Source organism: Phyllostomus hastatus, unplaced genomic scaffold (assembly GCF_019186645.2).
Source record: "Phyllostomus hastatus isolate PE091 unplaced genomic scaffold, TTU_PhHast_1.1 phas_contig_40, whole genome shotgun sequence".
In the NCBI taxonomy this organism is placed as follows: domain Eukaryota; kingdom Metazoa; phylum Chordata; class Mammalia; order Chiroptera; family Phyllostomidae; genus Phyllostomus; species Phyllostomus hastatus.
Window position 1 is genome coordinate 87,291,126 of NW_025333872.1, and position 24,190 is coordinate 87,315,315.

The 24,190-nt window shown below is 45.0% G+C and overlaps 1 protein-coding gene across 2 annotated transcripts in view; it reads left to right on the forward strand.

Annotated features, from left to right (window-relative positions):
- The first annotated feature begins 10,287 nt into the window (after positions 1–10,287).
- Positions 10,288–24,190, forward strand: part of UST (uronyl 2-sulfotransferase) — a 266,361-nt gene continuing 252,458 nt past the window's right edge. For both annotated transcript variants that reach the window (XM_045843854.1, XM_045843853.1), the window contains exon 1: positions 10,288–11,060. In XM_045843854.1, coding sequence (XP_045699810.1) covers positions 10,814–11,060 — 247 coding nt within the window. In that variant the 5' untranslated portion in view covers positions 10,288–10,813. The remainder of the gene's footprint in view (positions 11,061–24,190) is intronic.

The following is a 24,190-nucleotide window of genomic DNA, read 5'->3' on the forward strand; positions in this document are numbered from 1 at the left end:
AAAGCAAAACGGAGTGGAAGTCCATGTCGAGACAGACAGCTCAGGCAGCAAGGCAAACCCTGCAGAGATTCCATTAGACCCTCCGTATCACCAGCACTAGCTGCTACACAGGGCTGTTCACATTTTAAGCAATCTAATACCCATGAGCTGTTTTAATTCCTTTGCTCAGTTATTCAGGATGACATTGCCAAGTATTAGTATAGTTTTCTTTTTCTGTGTATTTCTCTTCTCATTTCTGCCCTCACTTATACCCCGTAGAAGGAACTCCAGGACCATACTGAAGGAGAAACTGAGTCTTAAAGAAATGTTTGGACCAAGTGTGAGACCTAGAGGTTTAGATTTATGCTTTTCTAGCCGATCTCAACCTGCCCTCCCTCCTCCCTACACAACACATACACCACACTAGGAGGGCAGGTAGTGCTGGGACCAGTAAGGGGAAAGTAGCAAAGAAGAAAAAGGAAGCAAAGGAAGCTGGGCATCGACTGCACTTCTCAGTAAGGACAGCAATCTTTCAGAATTTCATCAGTGCCTCTGATCTCTTGGGCCCAGCCAGAAACAAATTTCTCCAAAAGCTAACAAAGCCTATTTCGGAGCCCCACCCCAGCATGCCCTCTGCAGGGCCTGGAAAAGGCCCCAGCACAGTATTCACACTGTCAGATGCTTTTGTGGTGAGTAAGTTCTCAGAGTGACTTTTGGACCATACTACATGTCTGAAAATGGACCAAATCAAAGTGTTAAGATTGATAATACTTAAAAATTAATACAGAAAATGAGAATCACTTCAAGGGGGGAAAAAGCAAAGGGCATAACTGAGACACTTTAACAGAAGCTGTTAGATGTTTAACATTACCAAAAAGAGTGATGTCCCACTCACTCTGTCTTGCCTGCTATCACACTTGCTTTTCAGTAAAATGGGACTGGAGTGGCTGTGGGTATTTTTAATACACAGCCAAGGGAATGCTTTTGGGGGGGTGTACATTTATATTGGGTTTAGCTGGTATACAGGGTTCACAATAAACTCTGAGTACAGTCACACAACCACTAGCTGTTCTAAATGGAGTAAGGCTTCAGGATTTTACCTGCTGCCTAAAACATCATCCCCCCCTGGTTCATAACAGGGGACAATTGCTACATGATCTTGTGCCACAAAATGTGAACTCTGAGAAAGAAGACATGTACTAGGAGGAGTTCCTGGTGGCTAACTGGATAAAATTTTACAAAACAGAGCCCAGCAACTTTTCTACAGACGGGCCTGTACTCAAACGGCACTTCAGGGGGAAGCCTGCACTGTGTTTCTGCCATCTGAGCCAGCCCTTAAAAAGGAGTTCCTGGAATCCTCTTTCAACCAATAGGACTGAGGCTTTTCCCATCCAACTGGAGGTGTACAACTCTGACCAACCAGAGTGGCTCTATTCTGTCCAATTAGGACAGTGCCTTTGGACCAATCAAACTTGGATGACTTGGAGTCCTCATTTGCATAAGGAAGGACCAATCAGGGAATAGGGGCGGGCACTTCTGTCCATATAAGCTCCCCTTGGGCTCTGAGAGAGCACTTTCCATGCTCGTGGTGAGGGAATGTTGTGTTTCCCTGGCTGAGCTGAAACATGGAAGCTGTCTCACTGGAGCAGCACAGACCTGATTATTTTTCTTCTCACTCCTTTGCAATTCCAGAGTCCAACATCATACTCCTCCTTTGCAAAGAAAGACACTAACACCACTGCCTTCTCCCCATTTCCCTGGTAAAACTCCAGCCAAGACTAAGTACAGCTAAACACCTGCTCAGCATCTGCATGCAAATGGCTAAACTGGGCCACAGGAAAACACAACACTGGTGCTGACTTGACTCACTTTGAATTCAGAACCACCCATTCCAATGAGATCAAAGCATTCAGCCATCCAAATGCACTTCCTTTGCATGTGTTTTTCACTCTCTGAAACGATCATGCCACAGCATGTTCTCCTTTTTTAAAGGTTCTATTTATTAATTTTTAGAGAGGGCAAAGGAGGGAAAGAGAGAGAGAAGCACCAATGTGTGGTCGCTTCTCATGAGCTCCCCAGGGGACCTGGCCCACAACCCAGGCATGTGCCCTAGCTTGGAAACTGAACCAATGATCCTTTAGTTCGCAAGCTGGCACTCAATTCACTGAGCCACACAGGACTGGGCAACACAGCACATTCTCTTTATTCAAATCTCCTAGCCGCCCTCCTGCCCACATGTTCACTCTCAGCTGCCTCATATTTCATTGATAGAACAGATGCTATCGCACAACAATTTCTTTATTTCTTCATTGGTAAATTTCAAATACATGCTTCCTTTTTTCAATGGACAAAGTGTCTTTGCTCCTATTAAAGATCAAACTCTCCACTTAACTCTGGATCCAACCTGTGGCAAATAACACCTATCTTTCCTGCATCATCAATTTTTCCCTTTCTACTCAAACATCCCCATCACCACACTAGTTCTAGTATTTCCTACCTTTAAAAGAGAGGGAGGGGGAAAAAGAGACAGAGTGACAGAGACTTTCTAACCCCCTATAAGCTTCCTAAGTATTTCCCCATTTCTCTGCTCCCCTACATAGCGAATCATTTCAAAAATGTTTCTATAGCCATTCTATAGCCAACCCCAACAAACACACTCTCCAAATTAGACCACTTCTCACCACCTCCACCATTGTAGCTTAAGTCCAAGCCACCACCATCTCTAGCCTGGATTACATCAATCAATCAACTGATTCTACCCTTACAACTATATTCACTTCTTCAAATAATAACAAGATTAATATTTTAAAGTATAAAATCTAGTTGAATCCTTTCTGACTACCCCACAATGTTCTTATCACACCTATAATAAATTTAAAATCTTTTGCCCTTGTCTACAAGAAATTTCATGACCTAGAATCTTTCTCTCTAGATTCATCTCCTGCTTCTTTCTGTCTCATTCACTGTGCTCCAAAAATAATCTTTTGTTTTCCAACCTACATGCACCGGCTCTGTAAAAATATATTTGGTTTCATTACTGAATGCTAGGTGCTTTTCCTGCATCTTGCGGATAATGACAATGAGGCTCAGAGCACAGTCAGGCCACTTGCCCAAGACCTCATTCTTCCCCAGGTAAGTTCTAGACCAAGACCCATGCTTCTTCCTCCAAAGTCTGTGCTCTTTAAAAAGAGTTTGCCCTGCTATACATTCTACATCCCAGTTTCCCTAGGGAGGATAATTTCTTAGAGCACTTCACTGCAAGTACTCTAGAAAGAACAGCAACTAGCTGATGATACAGGTCTCCTCCCAGGTAAGTCTCATCCTGACCCAGTCAAGAGCCGTGTGAGCCCAGGAGTGAGCCCAGTCCATCGCATCCATTTTTCACAAAAGTGAAAACTGAGGTGCCAAGAGGTCAAGCATATAATTGACATCAGGTCAGAAAGCTAGTAATTTGCAGAGCTGGAAGATCATACTTCAAGCTCTATTATTTTCTCAAATAATCTGTTAAAATGACCTTGAGAATCTTTATTGTGCAAAGACTTTTAACTGGAGAGCTGACTCTCCAATCTTTCCAGTTCAGTTTTTGGCTGCTCTTCAAAAAACTGTTTTAAAGTACTTTGCATAGCTTGAGCAATATTTTTCTCTAAGAGGACAGGAAGGTATGCGATGTGCCTATTGAACAAGAACTAATGGCATTGTTATGAAGGGAGAAAAAAAGGATATCACTTTCATATCAATTTCAGCTCTTACACATTAACACCAAACAATGACCTTTAAAATGAGGAGAGTACCGACTTAACGTGAATTGACAAGGATCTCGGAAATGAAGAATTAAAGTTGGCCAGACACTCAGCTCTGTGGGTACATGGCTGAATAAGAGGAAATGAAAAATAACAAGAAAGTAACTCTTGACTATTTGACTTATTTTTTTCCTTTCACTGTATCTATACCAGTGGTCTATTACAATTTGTAAAAACTGGAGGAAATATTAAGATGATACTAAGACATTGGCATTTAGGTAGCCAATGATACCACAGTGGCCAGTTCTAGGGAACAGCTATGCAGGACAACTTTCGATTTTAAATACATTTGTTCTTAAGTAAAATTAAAAGCTAATTTTCATAAGTCATGCCATTGCATAGAATTTAAATATAAGCAACAGCTTGCTGGTCATTGTGTATATACTTTTTACTATCCTTCCATACAAATATAGCTCTAGGTTACATAATCTAGGTTACACTAGGCTTTCAAGATACAGTTCAAAAAAGCACAAGTGTTACAAGCTCCTGACTGATTTCAGTTCACTTCTGACCCTTATGCCAGGGCAACTCCCCAATTTATTCCTTCCTTCCTTCCTTCCTTCCTTCATTCTCTTTTTCTTTTGCTTCCCTTTTCTCTCTTCTGTCAATGCCATAATCCGCTGAGCAAATAGCTCATCCACTTTACTCAACCGATTTGCCTGGAAACACTTTTGTCTATCTCTAAAAATCAAATCAGCCTTCAAAAGGTGTAGGTACTTTTCCTTCAAGTAACTGCCAACACAAAAAGAAATTCAGAAATAAAAGGCCCAAAGATGCGTAATGAGGATGATGCAGTTTGAAACAATTCCCTGGCCTTCCAGTTTCTTTCCCTGCCGCTCTTCTGTCAACATTGACAAAGAAAGCACTTCAGGTTTGTGAGGGCCGAGGAGGGGAGGACAGAGAAAGAGAGAGAAAAATGGCAAGTCATGAGAAACGGCAGTTATGGTTGTCCCACTCCAGGTCCAGATACTGCCTGGCTGTAAATCCTACTCACCTTGCAATCCAGCTCACATGCCACCTCTTCTCGGGAGCCTTCCCAGAGTAGGTCTCTCATAGTGGAGATCCACTATTCTTATTGCTTTCCCCCCTCGTGTGTAAAATGGGGGAAAGAAGAGAACCTGAAGCATGAGGGTGTTGTGAGGATTAAAAGACTTCATGCATGTAAAGTGATTAGATGATAAGAACCTAGTAATTCTAACCAATAACTTAGTAACTGTTATTTATTCCAAAACATTTGAGATTTTAAAGCTGTTTTGTTTAAAGCTTTCTTTATTTGCTTGCTTGCTTATGTGTTCGTGCCTTGTTCCCTCAAGAGAGGAAGCAGCATCATGAGGGTGCACAGGTGGAGAGCACCCCTTATTCTTTATGTGTGGGTAGCTATGTTTAGGACGCACACTGGGGAGCGTACAGAGAACATGTAAGACCAAGTTGCCATGGTCACAAGGACCAGGGATTCACAAGACTGGAAACAAGCGACATTTTAATCTTGTTATTAAAACCTGTTCTCTCATTGGACTCACAATTCCAAGACACAGAAACAGATCCGGGTAGCTTGGGATTTACCACTATTGTAATATGGGTATTTTGACTTAAAAACTTTCCTAAAATAGCCCTACTCTTAGCCACACAGTAAAAGAAGAGGGTTCGGACACAGCTTTGATGGTCTCCCAAGGCCGGGGCACAGAGAGCTTGGTTGTCTAAGAGACTGAATGCCCCAGCCCCTGAAGTGAGCAGTAGTCCTGGAGATGAGGGCACTTCGGTGACAGTGGGTGGTGGCAGCAGGCAAACCCCACGGGTTCCTATTCCTTTCACAATTTTAGGAAGCGTTCATAATCCCAGGGAATAGCCGAATTGATCATTGGACTAGATTTCTTGGAGATGATGAAGGATCCTTTCTTTCTTGTGGGTCACAAAGGGCCCGGGAGGGCACTTGAAGGGCCTTGAAAGAAGGATTTCAGCTTTTACTCTGAGTGCGTTGAGATCTGTTGACAAGTCGTGAGCCGAGGAGTGACAATCTGCTGTTGTGAGAGAAATGGGACATCCGTGGAAAGGCCGCAAGCATATTAGAGCACTGGCAGGGACTGCTGATTGCCAGGTGTGAGTCACCTGTCCTCTCTTACTTGAGTAATAGCAAGTTTTTACCCTGGTTTGTAGTGGCTGCAGTGTACCCCCATGAAGTCTGTATTTCCTCATCCTTATAACCAAACACATTCCGGTGACTATAAGCTGGCCAGAGAGAACTTTAAGAAGACAACTGATAGCATTTTTTGGAACCCTGCTTAAAAGGAACCTTCAGGGCTGGGAGCAAGTCTTCTTTCCCTTTTCTGGTTCCCCCTGTTGCCAGCATGGAGCATACACATAATAGCTGGAGCCTCAAGGGCCACCCTGAATCACGAGGTGACCTTTAATGGGAGCCCCATGCTGGGTTAGACAGAAAGCCCCAATGGACCCCTGCTGGGAGCATGGAGATGCCTCACCAATTCTGGATTGCCTATTTCTGGCCTTGTTTCACATGAGAGAAATGAACTTCCATGTTGTTTAAGCTGTTGGTATTTTGGGTTCTTCAGTTTCCATAGCTAAACCTGAACAGAACTGATGTAGGAGCCATTGCAATAATCTAGGTGAGAGAGATGGTTGCTTGGGCCAGAGTGGTAGGTAGCAAAGGAGGTCAGGTTCTGGATTTTTTTTTTTTAAGGTAGAGCCTGTAAGCATTTACAGATCATTTAGATACAGAGTGAGGGAAGGAGCAAGACTAAGAAGACTTCTGGGTTTTGCGCCCAAGTGACTTGATGTGGGCATGATTTGCAGAGATGCAGAGGTTAGGGGAGAGCACGTGTGGGTGTGGGGCTGGGGTGGGTGGACTCAAGAGGCTAGGGTGGTGGTGGCAGGTTGGCCTTGCTGGGAGCAGGGAGAGGCACAGTAAGACGGAGGGAAGGGAGACAGCGTGCGGCATAGATGGTGGGAAATGAGGGAGCTTCTGTTTTCTCAGGAAAGCATGAGGCCAGGTCCTCAGCTGGGACTGCAGGGATGGAAAGCAGTGGGTGAAGATGGGGAGGCTTGAAGAGAGAGAGAAGTGTGAAGAACTCATTTTAGAATGGAATTTCTGTGCAGTAATGAGTGAGCATCCATCTGAATTTGTGTTTATTGAAAGTGAGGGCCCTGGCTGGTGTAGCTCAGTGGATTGAGTGCGGGCTGCGAACCAAAGTGTCGCAGGTTCGATTCCCAATAAGGACACGTGCCTGGGTTGCAGGCCACGGCCCCCAGCAACCACACATTGATGTTTCTCTCTCTCTTTCTCTCTCCCTTCCCTCTCTAAAAAATAAATAGATAAAATCTTAAAAAAAAAGAAAGAAAGAAAGTAAAGCAGTTAGCAATGCTGTGTGTCTTTCTACAGTCCTGTCCAGGGGTCCTGTTTTGTTTAACTGGGTTTTGCCAAGCAAGTACTGTACCTGTAAGAAAAAAGGAGTAAAGGACTGAAGTGGTGTTTGCAAGACAGGGATCAGAATGATGGATCGGAATCAAAACTGGGTAAAGAAGGAAGGAAACACTCAGGATGGGTGATGGATTAGAAAGTTAAAGTTTTTGAAAAGACTGGAAATTGCCCGTCAGGAAGCTACGCAGAAGGACAGGAGGTGAGGATGGTCAGAGGGTGGGTGTGAGTGCTAAAGGTGAGTGTGGCTTGGGTGAGAGAGGTGAAAAGTCACCAGAGGGGGAGGGATGAAGAAGCCCAAGATATTGGAAAGTCTTCAAGGTGTTAAATAAAGTACACTAAATAGTAAGACTAATTAAAAAAATTTGTTCACCAATTACTATAATCAGTAAACTTATTAACTGGTTTGAACAAATATACCATTCATCAGCACAAGTACTTTAAATTAAAAGGTGTTTTTTTGAAGGGACATTTACAGGACTTTAAAAAATTAAGTTTTATCTGAACATCTAAGTTTTTATTGGGTGAAAATACAAAGCTTTTTTTTTTTCCCATGTGAAACTCCTTTGTATTTGAATGGATATCCTTCTTTTTTTCTTCCATACGTTTTTTTTTCTTTTCTTTTCTTTTTGGCAACTAGTCCATTAAAAAATTTTTAAAATCTAACCTTTTCTTCCCTCTAAAATTTTTCATCATAACTTGTTTCTTCTGAGTTTCAGCTTGCCCCCTTGTGCTTTCCTAACTATTCACTCTTTAAAAAGTAACTTTCATTCCCATACTTACTTTTTAAAAATTATTTTTTATTGATTCTAGAAAGAGGGAACGGGAGGGAAAGAGGGGGAGAAACATCGATGTGACAGAGAAACATCGATTGGTTGCCTCTTGTACGTGCCCCTGCTGGGACCGAACCCTCCGAGCAGGCCTGTGCCTTGGCCTGGAGTCGAACTCGAGAACTTTCAGTTTGTAGGATGATGCCCAAGCAACTGAGCTACACAGGCCAGTGCCTTTTTTGGGGGGGGAGAGGGGATGTTTATTTCCTCTCTTCCTGTTATAACTTCATTGTTGTTTAGATCTCTGTCCTTGGGAGAAAGAATGGGGGGTTTCTCAGTGCATTCTGGGAGAGGAGTATCCAGACATGGGGTGAACCTCGTGAGCACAGCGCATCTTGTGCATTTTCTAATGAAAAACATTCACATGATGGGGCCAGGCCTTAGGTCCAAGTCCAATTTGTCAAAGGTGGTTTTGAAATATCATGGAAATTGCTTTGCTCCTTCCCTATCCTCGTCCCTCTTGATTAACTCAAAAATTATTAACGGAGAGCCTCTTCTGGCCACTCAGTGTGCTGACTCACATTAATGCAAATGACTGATTGGCTTAAATCTCTCCAGGGCATTCACATCTCGACAATGTGTGTATTAATCTAACTGAGCCTCGGATTCATGCAATAAATGTGAAACAAATCATTAATACTCTATCTAGGATTTCCTGCGACAGGACAAAGAGGCTTCCTTTGTCTCCAGGCCCCACGCCGCCTTCCTATCATCCCCGAGAAAGCGGCCTGGAGCCACAGAAAACTGGAGAGAAGACTGTGTGTGTGTGTGCACGTGTGAACTTGTGTGTGCACCACCACTTCATTTATAAGTCCCTGCTCCTTATGATCGATATGTCCCTCCTCTGCTTTCAGATCAGGAACCAGGGACACTCATGCATGCATTTGGGTTCAACCAACTTTTGTCTTACTTAAATTGTAAGCTCTTGACCTCAGGATCTTAATCCCCTCATTTTCCATAGAAAATTTTTAAAAGATTTTATTTATTTATTTTTAGAGAGGGAAGGGAGGGAGATAGAGAGAGAGAAACATCAATGTGCGGTTGCTGGGGGTCATGGCCTGCAACCCAGGCATGTACCCTGACTGGGAATCGAACCTATGACACTTTGGTTCGCAGCCCGCGCTCAATCCACTGAGCTACGCCAGCCAGGGCCTCATAGAACATTTTTTAGCTACCTAACTTTATAAAGGTTTTCAGGACAGTCACAGAGCCATCGTGGTCACTGGCTCCTGGTTGTCCCTTTATTCTGGTGTCAGTTCTGGGACTGTACCACACAGACTGAGTAGGGAGCCAGAGATGACAGGCACCAGGAATGGAGGTTTCCCGTTTCTCACTGTGGCCTGGGCTGAATGAGTGATATCTCATCTTCCAATCACCATGCAAATTATGAGGAGAAAAGGGCCCTGGCTGGGTGACAGTACTGGGCAGTGGTTGGTATAGTAAGGTTGAGGATCAAACAGGGGTCAGGGCAGCTCCCAGCCGGATTCCTAGTAACTCTGTGACCCTGGACAAGTCGCTTAAGTCTCAGGTGATACAGCTTCTGTGCATAGCAATAAATTGTTCTCACTGACAGTGTGGCTGATGAGAGCAGCCCTTTCCTTCATCGCCCATCCTGTGTTTGATGCAGCCTTTTTGTCCAGGAGGTTCCCTTGGAGGGAAGAGAGGCCTCGCTGACACGGGGATGCAGGGGCTCTTTCCCCTCGTATCTGCCAGCAGCATGACCTCCTTGAGTCCGCTCTGTACCCCTCATTCCGCGGATGAGTAGCTGCAGCACGAGGGGTGAGCAGGAAGGAAGCTCTGTTTCTCCTCCCCGAGTCGGTCGAGAGCCTGGCCTATGGGGCGTGTTGAATTCTGATTTACTCCACTTGCTCTTTTACCATCTCAGTAAAGTCTTGAATCTCTATCCCAGGATGTTTTTTATTGGTCTTTTGTGAAAAGCTCGGGATACCGAAGGAGAATCAAGTTTCTGAAATGAAAAAAAAAAAAAAAGATATATATATATATATATACACACACACATAGGAAAAGAAGTCGTGCTTCTTCCTGCCGGTGACTGTTTACGAGAGGGAAGTCAGCGGGGCCCCCAAGAGGTCGCTGGTGGCGCAGGAACTGAGGCCAGATTGTAGAAAAACGGGGAAGGAAAAAAAAAACACCCAGAAACTTTCTTCCTTGTTGCGAATAATCGCCGTGCACCCCGCCCCTCCCCGGGCAGAGGCAGTAATGTGACACCGGAGAGAAACCCGGAGACCCGAGCGGGGAGAGGGAGGGAAGAAGGAGGGGAGAGGGTTGCGGAGAGCCGGAGGGGGAAAGGGGAGGAGAAGGAGGAAAACCCCTGTCAAGGAGGTGGAGCGAGGGGCTGGTGTCCGCCTCCTGTTCCTCCCTGCCGTTTTTTAGAGGAGCCTAAACCGGGACAAAACACGCCGAGACCGACAGACACAAAGCCGGGGGGTCCACGCTGGCGCTGGAGGCGAGCCCCGGCGGCCGCGAGCGAGCCCGAGGCGCCGCGGGACGCGGGGCGCGGGGGCGCTAGCGGGCAGGGCGCGGGCAGCGCCCCCAAGCCGGGGCCAGGCACCTCGGCCGCTCGGGCCGCCGCGGCGGGGACCATGCCGAGGAAAGTCTCCTGAGCCCGGCAACTTCGGCCCCTCCCCGCCCCCACCCAGGCTGCCCTCCGCGGCCCTGCCCATGTGCAGACGGCCGGCGGGCTCTCCTGCTTGCAGGCGGATGGGTGACCTTTTCCTGGCACGGGCAGACTGTGCGAGGCGGCGGAGCAGGCGATGAAGAAGAAGCAGCAGCATCCCGGCGGCGGCGCAGATCCCTGGCCCCATGGGGCCCCTCTGGGGGGCGCTGCTCCTGGCCTGGGCAGCTGGAAGCGCCGGGTCTCCCAGCTGCCTTTCCTGCGCTTCTCCCTCCGGGACTACGGTTTCTGCATGGCCACCCTACTGGTCTTCTGCCTGGGTTCCCTCTTCTATCAGCTCAGCGGGGGACCTCCTCGCTTCCTGCTCGACCTGCGACAGTATTTGGGTAAGGAAGGGAGGCAGGCACGAGGGGGACGCCGGCCGCCAGAAGTTGTGCCGGGGGGTGGTGGGCAAAAGGTGCACCTGGGACTTTGGGTGCTTCCCCCACCCGCCTGCCGGCTGCTGCGAGGCTTCCCAAGTGGGACGCTCGCGTCCGTGCAGCAGCCCGGGGCGCCTGCTCCCTCCCACGTGGCTGTCTGCCTGGGTCGACCAGCCGGACAGGTACCCAAGGGCGGGGCACTGCATACCTTCCCCGCCTCCGCCACCCCGTCTGGGCGGAGTGCAGGCGTGTGTTTGTGGGTGTGTGCGAGTGGGTGTATATTCAGTCCTGCCGGTGTGGAGAGAGGCGTCGTACTGCCCTGTCCAGCGCTCAGGGTTGTGCGGGTGGGTTTAGCTCCTCTCCAATGGTGGGTTCTGCAAATTTTGTCCCTAAATTCCCCTTCTGTTGGTCTGGGTGACCCAGAGACAGTTTTCAGGTTCTGTACTGTCCCTGAGCTGGCTTGACCTTTGGCAGCCCCTGCTCACCCGGTGCCCCGCAGAGAGCTGGACATGGGGAGCGCTCTGGGTGGCGGGTCTGGGGATGTCCCAGGACACCAGTCAGGTTGACCGGCAGCGTCGCCTGTCTTGACCCCACGGTCCTCTGCGCTCTGTGTGTTTCAAGTCCGAACTTTTGTGGGGGGTCGTGCTTGTTTTTTTAGGAGCAAGGCTGACTATTTTTAGCAGAGGTAAGGAAGGGGTTGTGCAGAAAGAAAACAGCGGCTTCAGAGAGAGGGCGTGACCTGCAGCTGTGTGTCCGGCGCCGGAAGCTAGCGGTGCCTGCACACCCAGGTCCCAGGTGCTACGCTGGCTCGCGCGCCCTGGCCGAGGCAGGTTGCAAATCTCCCACAAGTCTGTGGCCAGAAGAGGTCCTGTGAGGAAGAAGGGAGATGCTGGGAGGGCTCCAGCTTCTTGCAGACGTGCAAGGTGATAAAACCAAAGCCACCGGCAAACATCCGGCATCTGACTGACGCGAGCGGGTGCGCAAAGAGAAACCGCTAAAGCGCTGGAACCATAATGGGCCAAAAGACTCCGGCAGGCTGCAGGCTGCCACACTTACCCACCCAAGTCCCGTTTTCAAAGGAAAAAAACCACTTCAGCAAAGTGACACGTGCTAGAGCTTTTTGAAATGTAAACTCAGATCAAATAATGTTCTTTCCATGTAGAGAAGCTCAGATTTTAAAAGTAGCGCTTCTATTTCTGTAGAAACTTTGGGGAATTATGGTTTTGTAAGACGCTTTAGGGAAAATTAAAGGAAAATATTGTCCAAGTAGATTTCCAAAGTGCGATCTTAAGCATCTGGTTTTTAAGAAGATTTGGGTTAATATGCACTTTTTCTAGAGAGTCAAATCTCTTCTTTCCCTGAGTTCTGTATTTTGGAGTCTCATAGCTTCCCCAGCTCTCAGACACCTGCTAGTGCCACAAAGGTAACTATGTTTTAGCACCACCAATGATCACTGTTATGTGGCTTGGGGAAAGTGATTGCTTTTGAAGCTCAGGGGTCCTGCTCCACAAAATCTGGTAATGAATTCTTTGGACAAGTTTCATTTCAGCAAAATATGGAGGCCGGTGCTGTAGGGAACATACAGGGGATGGGGAAGGAAGAGATTTGTGTGTAGTGTGCTCAAGAGCACTTGGTTTTGGGCAGGGTACTCCAGTGTTGTGGGCCTCAGGTGTTTTAGATAGAATTGGGCTGGACTAGGTTGTCTCCCACCTCCACTCGGCTCCTGAAATGTTGTGGTTTTGATACTCTTCTTGGGGGTGAACAAATCTGGGAGGAAGGAAGAACAAAGGCATCATTAAGGTAAGATGAAGAAACTTCAGTATCTACCCCATTAATTATCTGAAAAGTCAGATACATGTGGTATCCAGAATTTAGTGCATTCATTATGTATTTCAAAAAATGACACCTCATACGTTTGGGCTCCATTGGTAGAAGGGTGAATGCACAGTATCCTCTCAGGGAAGCAGGAGGAACGGAAGGATTACACATTGCTCTTATTACACACTGATCATTAAATTTCTGACTGACGTGATCCGTTACAAAAAATGACATCACTGTGAACTGAAAATAGGATGCCCTTGGCCAAATTTGGTCCCTGTTGTTTTGTTATACAAATATAAGGATTTTGGGGCAAAGTGGGCTTGTGGTCCTAAAGAGGGTCTAAAATATACCCTTAATAATCTAAGGTCAACGTATCTGTAGAATTAGTTTCCCCTTGAATCCTCCATTCTAGTGTTTTAGCGTCTGTAAAAACAAAATTTGCTGTTAGTAAACACATCCCCTCAGTTTTCCTAGTGAGCCAGTTTTGGAGGTAAATATTTTTGTTAAATATAAGTTCATGTAAAGACACAATTTTCCAAATCAAAATAACATTTATAACAAACATTTTTCTTGACAGGATATTATTTTAATATACTTGTATAATATTATGCATCTGACACATAGTTACTTGATAGCTATTTGTTGAAGTAATGACTGATCCTAGTGTATCAGCTCGGTAGTGTACTTAATATATTGAATATTGACTGTTCTCATAGGAAAGCCAAGAGACAGGACCACTCATGAGAAAAACTGCGTTATGGTTTATGTGCCAGTCCATGCACAAGCAGGATGAAATTGTCTCAGCACAGTAATATTATAGGTAGGTTCTACTGCTATTCCCATTTTTTTATATGGGAGAAGTAAAGGCAGAGAGGTTCCCTGACTTGCTAAAAGACACACAACACAAAATGCAAGACCTGAACCCGAATCTGAGTCAGGACTCACTGTGTAGCACTGAGCAGTTTAAGAGATAAAATGGAAATATAGCCAAAATGCAAGTGGGAATCTGAAGAACTGACTGGCAAAAAATGGCCATGTTTATTTGCATAATTTCACTTTCCTTTACTTGATATTTTTACTAAGTGTCTTGAGGGACCAACAGAAGCAAAAGAATTCAAGCAGCAGGTCTATTCAAACTCCGCCTTCCTGTATTCATCTCCAAGATGCTGCCGCCTCCATGTGCTAGGGAACTCGACACCCCAGAGCCACACAGCTGGAGGGGATATAAATTGGAATCATAAATTCTTGAGCTTTCTCTCTTTCTTTAGCAATTGTTCTTTGTCTGGGCTAGTGCTTCTCAGTGTGGCCCCTGGGCCTGCAGCATCCGTATCACCTGGGAGCTTGCTACACATGCACATTCTCAGGTCTCATCCCATACCCGCAGAATGACAGAGCTTGGGTGTGGGACTCAGCAATCTGTGCTTCAGCAGTTCTTCCAGGTGATTGCAATGCCTGCTCAAGTTCAAGAACTGTTGCTCTAGAGTAAGCTATTGCTTTTAGGCTTTCAGGCAGCTTCCTGTATATTTGAAAGGAGAGATGAGCGAGACGAGAGATTTATAAATTATTTCAAAGGTGCTGCACGTGGTTTCATTTTTTTAATTAACTTTTGAAATATTTTTAATTGGTTGATTTTAGAGATAGGGTTGGGGGAGAGAGAGAGATTTATTTGTTTGTTCCACTTAGTTATGCATTCATTGGTTGATTCTTGTGTGTGCTGGGTGTTGACCCTGAAACCTTGGTGTATTGAGATGATGCCTTAACTAACTGAGCTACCCAGCCAAGGCTAAATGTCAACTTTTAAAAATGCATCTTCTTAGCTGCTTAAGCCCCATTGTTTCAAGGAAAGGACCAGCCAACAGCTGCAGTCCCAGCTGGCTCTAGGCATTCTGAAGTTGGGGTGAAGCAGGGCAACCAGTAAGTACAGTGCGAGGAAGAGAGGGAGAGGAGCGAATAATGATGCTTTTTCTTCCTACAGGAGCCAGGGTCAGACAGTTCCTCTCTAGTCATTTTGGGGGAAGGCAAAGTCTGTTCTCCTTTAAGATACTTTCTGCTGCAACACATTCAAAAGTTGGAAAGCAAGTTAGGGAAAGGAAAATTATTCAGGGGTAACTGTTGTCCTGACTCTTTCCCTCCTTGAAACGGGTGGAGAGAGGAGAACACGAACAAAAACCAGGGATAGTTAGACGACTACAGCAAATCGCTGTACTTGGAGACCATGGTCTTTTCAATTCGGTGAAATGATTTTTTTTTAAGCAGCATTCAGACTTTGATTTGCTATGGAAAACAAACCAAAAACTAAAATCTCCCCTAGAAATTAGGTTATGTTTTAGCCTCTGCCAGTAGCCTCATTACTTATGATCTGTGGAAATATCAAAAACTTGGAATGACACTCACTGCACTGATGTAAACTGAAAAAGCCAGATGGCTTACTACTGATCTTATACAACCAGCAAACTCTAATGATTTATCATCAAGCCTTGGATTTGTGATTTAGCCTTTATGGGAACTGCGTTTGTTGGATCGATCTCAAGTTAATATGGTTTCCTTCCTATTTTTAATTTATACTACTTTAAATGGGGATATACTTCTCTAGTTCCCAGAATTGCTGATATCACGTGCTCTCTAGAAACATATAACTATCAGATTTAGAATTTTCTAAGTTTAAATGAATTTAAAGAAAAATATGAAAATACCTGGCTGGCGTAGCTCAGTGGATTGAGTGCGGGCTGCGAACCAAGGTGTCACAGGTTCGATTCCCAGTCTGGGTACATGCCTGGGTTGCAGGCCATGACCCCCAGCAACCGCACATTGATGTTTCTCTCTCTCTCTCTATCTCCCTCCCTTTCCTCTCTAAAAATAAGTAAATAAAATCTTTAAATTTTTTTTTAAAAATATGAAAATAAACATCCAGATCTGTTACACAGTAGTTTCTCTAAACCTTATAAGCCAAATTTAGTTTTTCTTCTGCACCTCGCGTATGGATTAAATATAGTGCTCTAGGATCTAGACAGCAATCTAGGAAGTGACTGCATAAAATACGATGTTATCAATTGAAATTGTTGACATAAAAAGAAAATGACATTCTTGTTCATAGCTGAAAATTTGTTTTATAGGGTTGGATGGGGACACAGTAGCGCTGTATTAGAGGAAGAATAGAAAGTAGAATTTGACTGTGGCAGTCTGTTCCATAAACACACAGAATGAATGGTGAAATGCATTCTGCCTTGTAAACTATTTTTAATGTAGACTAGTCTTAGTAGGAATTGTTTAAAAATACATATAAATATGTATTATCTGGATACTGGCTTTCTTCAAATTCCCTGTCATCAAGCCAGGCTTAAAAACACTAGTTGGTTTTGTATTTGAGAAACCAGAATAAAAGTGGTCAAGTGTTTTGAGTCCCAAGAGAAAGAGTATCTTTTGCTTCCCCAGCGGGAAGCCGCGGGAGCAGACACCGTAGCTTGCCCTGCAGTAATACTCAAAGGTACAGTGATGGGCAACGATAAGGCATCTTATTTGATGAACTGTAGCCACTAAAATTATTAAGAGTTATAACTTGCGAATTTGTTTTGGAACAAAGTAAGACTTAACAACAAATACACTTTGCCCTACCTATATTTTTATTGTAGAAACTCAACTTTAAGTAAACAGTGATAAACACAGACCCCTTTCTTTATCAGAAATGGGGACAGAAACACGAATATTTCACCCAAAATTCTTTGCAAAAGTGAAGAGTGTAGCAATTATTGTGCAAGAAAATGCCAAAATGAAGCACACTTCAGTATATGCTGCTCATGGTTTAGCAGCTTGATATATAATTTGCAGACCATGCAGTTCACCCATTTAAAGTTTCAATAGCTTAATAATTTTTAATAGTTGTTTTCGGTGTAGTCACAGGTCAGTGCAACCATTGCTATAGTGAGCTTTAGAGTATTTCATCACCACAAAGAGAAACCCGATACCCTTTGGCTAACTCACTATTTCTTCTTCCCCCTTCCCCATTCTGCCCTTAAGGGGTTACTATCGGCTTTCTGTCTCCAAAGATTTGCCTATTCTGGACATTTCATAGAAATGGAATCACAGAACATGGGGTCTTCTGGGATTTGCATCATTCACTTAGCGTTTTGTTTTCAAGGTTCATCCACCCATGTTGCAGCGGGTATCCTCACTTTATTGTTTTCATGGGTGGATACTATTCCATTGTATGAATTTTGTTTATTCATCCCTTGATGGATATTTCCACCTTTTGTCTATTGTAAATAGTGCTGTTAGCAACATTTATGTACAAGTTTTTGTTTGAACACCCATTTCCTGTCCTTTTGGGTATATACCTAGCAGTGGAATTGCTGGGTCATATGATAATACTGTGTTTAACTTCCCGAAGAGCCGCTGAGCTGCTGTGCACGGTGGCTGCCCCACTGCACATCCCCACCAGCAGTGCGTGAGTGTCCCAGCTTCTTCACATCCTCGCCGACACTGGCTATTTTCCATTATTTTGATCCCAGCCATCCCAGTGGGTGTGAGCTGGTATCTCACTGTGGTTCTGTTTTGTGCTCCCCCAGTGGTTGGTTATGCTGACCACCTTCCGGTGTGCTTGTCGACCATTCGTGTATCTTCTTTGGAAAAGTGTCTATTCGCATTCTTTGCCCATTTTTGAGTTGGGTGGTTGTCTATTTTTGTTTGTTTTAAGTGTTCTTTATATATTCTAGATACGAGGCTCTTATCAGATATACAATTTTACTACTTATTTTGAGGTTGCAACTGATGACACAGGTGGAAACACAACACTGTTATGCATCGTTCTCAGTGTCACAGGTATGCACCTCTCAAAGCACAAGAACTTCATTTTATGCTTTAGTCATTTTCAAAGTGCTAAGGACAGTGTCTAGGATGATATAGTAAAACCTAAGTAAATTCCTAACAATTGATTGAAAGCAAGGACCTCACTGAAAGCAGCTGGGAGGGGGGGGTCTTTTTTACAGTACTTCGAATGGTAAACGCTTTGGCTCTCTGCATTTAGCTCTAACATATGATAATTTATGGATAGCTAGCACTTTGATGTCACAAAGATTCCTGCGACTTGGATGCGGAATATAAGCACGGCCAATTTTGAACAACAGATTACGGTGCAGTGGATGGGAGTATCTGTCTCTGTATTTGCTCGTGAGAATGGAGCTGATGAGCTCAGCAGCGGGAAACATTTGGGTGCATTATATTTTTTATACGAAGTACGACAAGGCTACCGAGGATCGTGAGTGTTCTCATAAAACTGGAATCCATACACAATTCATTTTGTATTCACGTTGTTTGTGGTTTAGCATACAGGACAAATATATAAGGACAATATTTCCTATCTCTGTTTCTCTGAAGTAAAATAACTTACAGACGTTAGGAAGAAATGTTTTCCAAAAGTGTTAGAACTTTTTTAGTAGGTTTTAAAAATATATAGTGTCAAAGTGGGAAGCTTTAAAGTAAGGACAGCCGGTTCCATGCTTCTTGGTATAGCTTCAATTTGAATAATTTGTACCAGTCTCATATTAATAATTACCAGGGAGCCACATTAGCTGTGTAGCATTGAGGATGTGCCATACCACTTGGGCTGTCTCCAGTTTTATATCACCTGTCTGCATTTTCCCAAGATAGCCGCCGGCTCATTTTTCTCTCCCGCCTTTGCTTCTGCTGTTGCTTCTGTGTGGATGGTCTTAGGAAGCTAAAGTTCCATTGACGATCTCTGAACTGCTGTGGCATTTCTTTCACGATCACTTCTGAAGTTTTGACATTCTACCTTGTACTGTGATAATTTGAGGGCAAGCTCCTTGAAAAAAGGAAGCTTATTCAGTGCCTTCCATCTGTCCTCTGACCCCTATCCAGGGCGCTCTGCACAGGCCTGCAGGAAGGGTCTGTGGATTCAGTAGAGCATTCACTAGGCAGACTGTTCTTCGTTACGGTTCCTTCGCCTGCTTTGTTTGATCACTGTTTTAAGCAGACAACGTGGAGAGGGGTGCCAGGAAAGACTCACACTCAGTGGATGTCTACAGCCCATCTCTTCCAGGCTGTTTGCAGGGTGTGCTCCAAGCAGAGGCATTAAAAGCACCGTGACATACAGTTTTTTAAACATTGCCTCCTGTGCACAGGGATCATGGTCCACCTCTGACCTGTAGGGATTTTGAAGTGTGTTTGCAGGGCTCTCGCTGTAATTAAGAACATCTGAGGTCACTCTAGAGCTTTGGCTGTGTACAAACAGAATGCAAAATTCTTGTTTCTTGTCATTTTCTTGAACCCCAGGCCAGCTGTTTGGGGAGTGTGCAGGACAGCAGTTTATGTCTCTCTTTAGGTCAGTGTCTTCCCTGGGTAACGACTTGTGTTAAATTAGCTAGTACATTTCCAGCATGACTTTGAGTCTTTAAGCAGGGGAGACCATAAGATGATGTGGTTTTTGCCACATCAGCTGCACGGATTTTAACCTAGAATTGCAAAGTGGCAGACTGTATAATTAGGGCTCAGTGCACAAACCCAGTCACCCTATTTTGATGAAAGATATTGAAATAACCTTAAGCCATGACTTTAAGTAATTCTTTCTCCATTCATTAATAGATGATTTAAATAACCATTTACATTCAACCATACTGCATTTCTGGGAACACCACTGATATTCTTCAAGTTCAGTGAGCATGACTTTCATAGCCTTGATGAAAATAAAAATGAAAGTATTCTGAAACATAAATTCCTTTGTTCAAAAATCATTCATCAAATATTCATTGAAGGCCTTCTGTGGGCCAGAAGCATCAGAAATTAGAGAAAGTACACTTTAGAGCAGTGATCTCAGTGTGAATCATTGTGTTACCACTCACCCGCTGTGAATATTTGTGCCAGTTTTTTGATTCCTCTGAACCATGGGTGTTTTGATCTATACAGTGGGATTAATAATTGCTATTTACATAGCACCTCTCTAACTCAGGGCCCAGCATCTGAATTCAACAAGTGTCCCTTTCCTCACTTTATTCTTTGCCTCTCTCAGACTCCCTCTTCTTCTGGCACACATAAACTTGTGCTCATGCGCACACACGTGCGTACATACTCATACAAACACACATGCTAGTAGAGTATGCAAATTCATTGTGGCTTGACTTCTATTGAGAGGACCATGGTAACCAAGAAAGATGAAATTACTAAACTAGTAGTTTGTGGTTTATCTTGTCACCTGCACCCTCAGATTGGCAAAGGCTCTTCAACAGCTAACAAACTCCTGTCATTTGCCCCATTAACTATACACACACAAATCTTCCTGCTTCTTATCCTTTCTTCTGCTTCCTGGAAACAGTCTTGAAAAAACACATTCTTTACCCAGCCTACTTTCTTCCATTTTGAATTTATACACACTTTTCCTCCTCTGCATTCCCAAAACAGAAATAGTTGTGCAGAGGGGGTGGGGTGCAGCTTACTGTCTGGGGTCACCAGCTGTTCTAGGGCTGGACGAGGGATCCAAAAATCGCACCTTTTCAAACAATTTAATGCTGGGCACACACTGTGACAGCTTCAAGAACGGCCACTTACAATGGACGTACCACACCCAGTAGTAAGGACACTTTCTTTTCTCTGCTTCCACAGGAGGTCAGGGCAACAGCCATGAACCAAAGCAGTAGATCCTGTCTTTGTCAAGAGGCTGGTGAACTTGCTCCTGTTTTCCATTTCTGCTTCTTCGTGTCGCTTTGACCTGCTCAATCTCTGATGGGTGTTGGGGCAAGTGAGAGCTACAAGGCCATGACCAGCCATTGCAGCTGGTCACCAGTCCCTTGAGAAGTCGAAAGCAAAAGTGATTTTACGTTATTGAAGAGAAAGTTAAATTTTGTCTAGGGAAACCATGACCTTGCAATCCCAGCACAGAACTTCCTGCTTTGACATGAAGGCTACTTGGCACGAATGCCTTCCCGCTGGGGTAGGAGAACTGTCAGGCAGAGCGTGCAGGGTGATGATGGCAGAGGCACTGGACCTGGGTCTGGAGCAAGTGCCCAAGAACTCAGTGGTCAGTGCTGTTATGTCACACGAGCCTCCTAGGCTTAAGTTTCTGAATCTCTAAAATGAAGAAGTTTCATTATGTCTGGGATGCTCTGTTGTTTTTCTTCCCTAGGAACCCCATGAGCAGTGATATTTCTACGTGGCCCTGATGGTTCATCTGGGAATACGTCCCAGTACCAGGAAAGGGAGGGTGGGTTGGTTTGGGGGTCCTTTAAAGAAGTTTTCTAGGTGATTTTCATAGGCAATCGCAAGGGCTGGTGCCTCTTTTTGTCTTCAGCATCACTAAGTTAGATGCTCTCCATGGGTCCATCCCCTCTTAAAATCATGCATTGAAAGAGATAAGAAACAACTTCACTGTAGCAAATGAAAATGTAAGGCTCTTTCTTTTGGAGCCAAATGCTTGTTTGAAAGATTGTAAGAATCAAGTGACTAAGACAAGCTGAATGTGCAAAAATATTTTAGTTCAATGTTTTCAAAGTTTTAATCATAATTGTTTTTTCCCCTAAAAACACCAGTTTGCCCTGGCCTATCCTGTCATTCATGGGAGAATGAATGCTCTAGAAATTGTGGGGAAAATCTTTAGCAAGGCAGAGTGAAAGGGGGAGGGGGAAGGGGAGAGAGAGAGAGAGAGAGAGAGAGAGAGAGAGAGAGAGAGAGAGAGAGAGAGAGAGAGAGAGGAGGCAGACTAAGATATGGCTTTCCAGAATCCAGAGTCTACCAGGGTGGTAGGAAGAAAGAAGGAAAGCAAATAGGATTAAGTAGCTTGTGTTGTTCAAAGAGGATTCTCACAACCTCCACCCAGCTGCCTGCCGCTGGTCCTCCTGTTCCGTGATGGACAGATCCACTGGCTGAGGGGATTCGTTACCGTGGGGTGAGCTACTTCCCTGTAGCTTCCAGCTACTTCTGCTAATTCTTCTTCTGGGAACTATGTAGAATAGTCTATTGGATTTCTTCCTCTTTCAAAGAATTGAAGATATGATGATGATTGTCATTTGTACCCCCCTTCCCCCAAACACATAAATCTTGTCCAGACAAATAGGTCTATTTTCCAGTTCCTCATCTGAAGTCACTTTCAGATGCAGAAAGCATAAAACAACCAAGAAAAAACAACATTGAAGGGAAACCTTCTGAACAATAGTACCCCATAAACAAAGCAAAAAATGCCAAGATTGGGGGGACAAATGTTTCTCTAGGAAGTGGGATTAATATGCAGGTAGATCAATAAACCCATAAGAAAAAGAGAATTCACGAGCTAAATGGGCAGAGGATATGAGCAGGCAATTCACAGAAGAGGAAGCTCGAAGGGCCAATAAGCATGTGAAAAGAGGAAATGATGTTCATTCCCTTGTGCATCTTGTCATTTTGCTCTGTCAATATGGTCCTTCACTGGCCCGAAGAACTGAGAGATTTGCCAGTTCCTTTTGTTGGACAGCCTACTTCATGGAGAGGAGTTGCTACCAGAAGTGACTGTCTTGGGAACTGTCTTCTTTTATTTTATTTTATTTTATTTATTTATTTTTAGAGAGGGAATGGAGGGAGACAGAGAGAGAGAGAGAGAGAGAGAGAGAGAGAGAGAGAGAGAAACATCAATGTGCGGTTGATGGGGCGTCATGGCCTGCAACCCAGGCATGTGCCCTGACTGGGAATGGAACCTGCTACACTTTGGTTCGCAGCCCACGCTCAATCCACTGAGCTATGCCAGCCAGGGCGAGAACTGTCTTCTTTTGAGAATGACTGCCACATCCACCACTGTCCTGTAGTTATGACGGGGCGGTGGGGGGTGGGGGGGAGGTAGACCCAGGTTTCAGGACCTAAAAAAAGTTTCACTGAGATGTTGGGGCCACACTTGTGTTGGGCCGTCTGCCAATGGAGATGCCCTTCTGGACACCGGGAACCACAGCCAGCAAGCAGAGGGTCCTTTGCCCTCTCCCCTGCTTCCCTCCATCCCTGAGACTTGGCTGAGTTGGCAAGAAGCACGGGAAAGAAGGAACTGACGTGGTGCTTAGACTGCAGCATCTTATGTTGCCTGGAAGTATTTTCTCAATACACGAGAAAGCATGGCTGGAGCTTTCCAGAAACGGGACTGCAGATTTCTTGTGAATTCGTTCTGCTGAAGTGTCAAGATTCATCCAAGGATGTGCCCAAAAATGTGTACAATCATGGACAGATTTAGTCACCTCAAGAGGAAGTTACTTTTACCAGAGTGATGAAGAAAACGACGTGGCAGTTGGCAGAGAGGCCGAGGCGAGGCTGAGGAAGGCGAGTTGTCCGAGCAGCTGGGGCCTGGGCACACCTGCGTCTCCAGTCTCACCAGACTGTCCTCGGGATCGCGGTCCCCTCTTAGCGGGCTGAGTGGGGAGTCCCTGTGTGGAAGACCTGCACAGAGGCGTGGAATGTGGACGTGACCTCGGGGTGTGATGCCGTTGCAGCAGTGTGGGGTTCACACTGGTTACTGCTGCAAAGGTGCTGTGTGCCCTCCAGGTCCGGTCTACGGAAGCTGCTCTCTAGCTGAGGTCTGCGGAGCACACACGGAGGTGAACACGGAGGAAGTGGTTCCGGAAAGCTACATAAACACAAAAACTAAATGGCGCAGTGTCTTTATTCTGCTTCAGCAGACGACAGGATGGAGACTGTATTATTTTCTTTGCCTGTGTTTTTCCCAGCTCCGAAGGTGGCTCTTGTTTGCTCGCCCAGCAGAGATCCAAGGCCTTAAGGAGTCTGCAGTGTTTGTGGTTATGTTCTTCCAGTCCTGCTGCGAGGTGAAGCAGTTCCCAGAAATTAAAGGGAGGGAGGAGGAAATATCTGTTAGCATCTGCAACCTGTGTCTTTTTATTGCCCTTTTCACCTAGACAAAGGATCTCTAGAGCTACCACTTAGGGAAAATATTCTGAGTCTCACCGTTTTCTAGCTTGACAGTGAATTTTGCAAATGCATTTGGACAAACTTTGTTCAAGTGTTCTTGGGTTTGCTCTCCTGTTTCTTGTGGTGGGGGAGAGGTCAGCGGGTTCTCTGTGCTTGTGTCCTGATAATTAACAATGGTTCACTCTCTGACCTGCCCTCTGGCCTAGTGAGTGTGTGCGTAGGCGTATTGTTAGGTGTGCTCCTTAGCTTAGTAGGGAAAACATGCTAGAACATTCTTTGGTTTCTGGGTGGGCTTCAGTCTTTGTGCTTTGTTTCTTTTATGGCATGTTGCATTGCTCTTTCAAAATATAGCCCCCTTACACCAGATTAGTCCTGGCTGTCTTGTGGGAATGATAGGC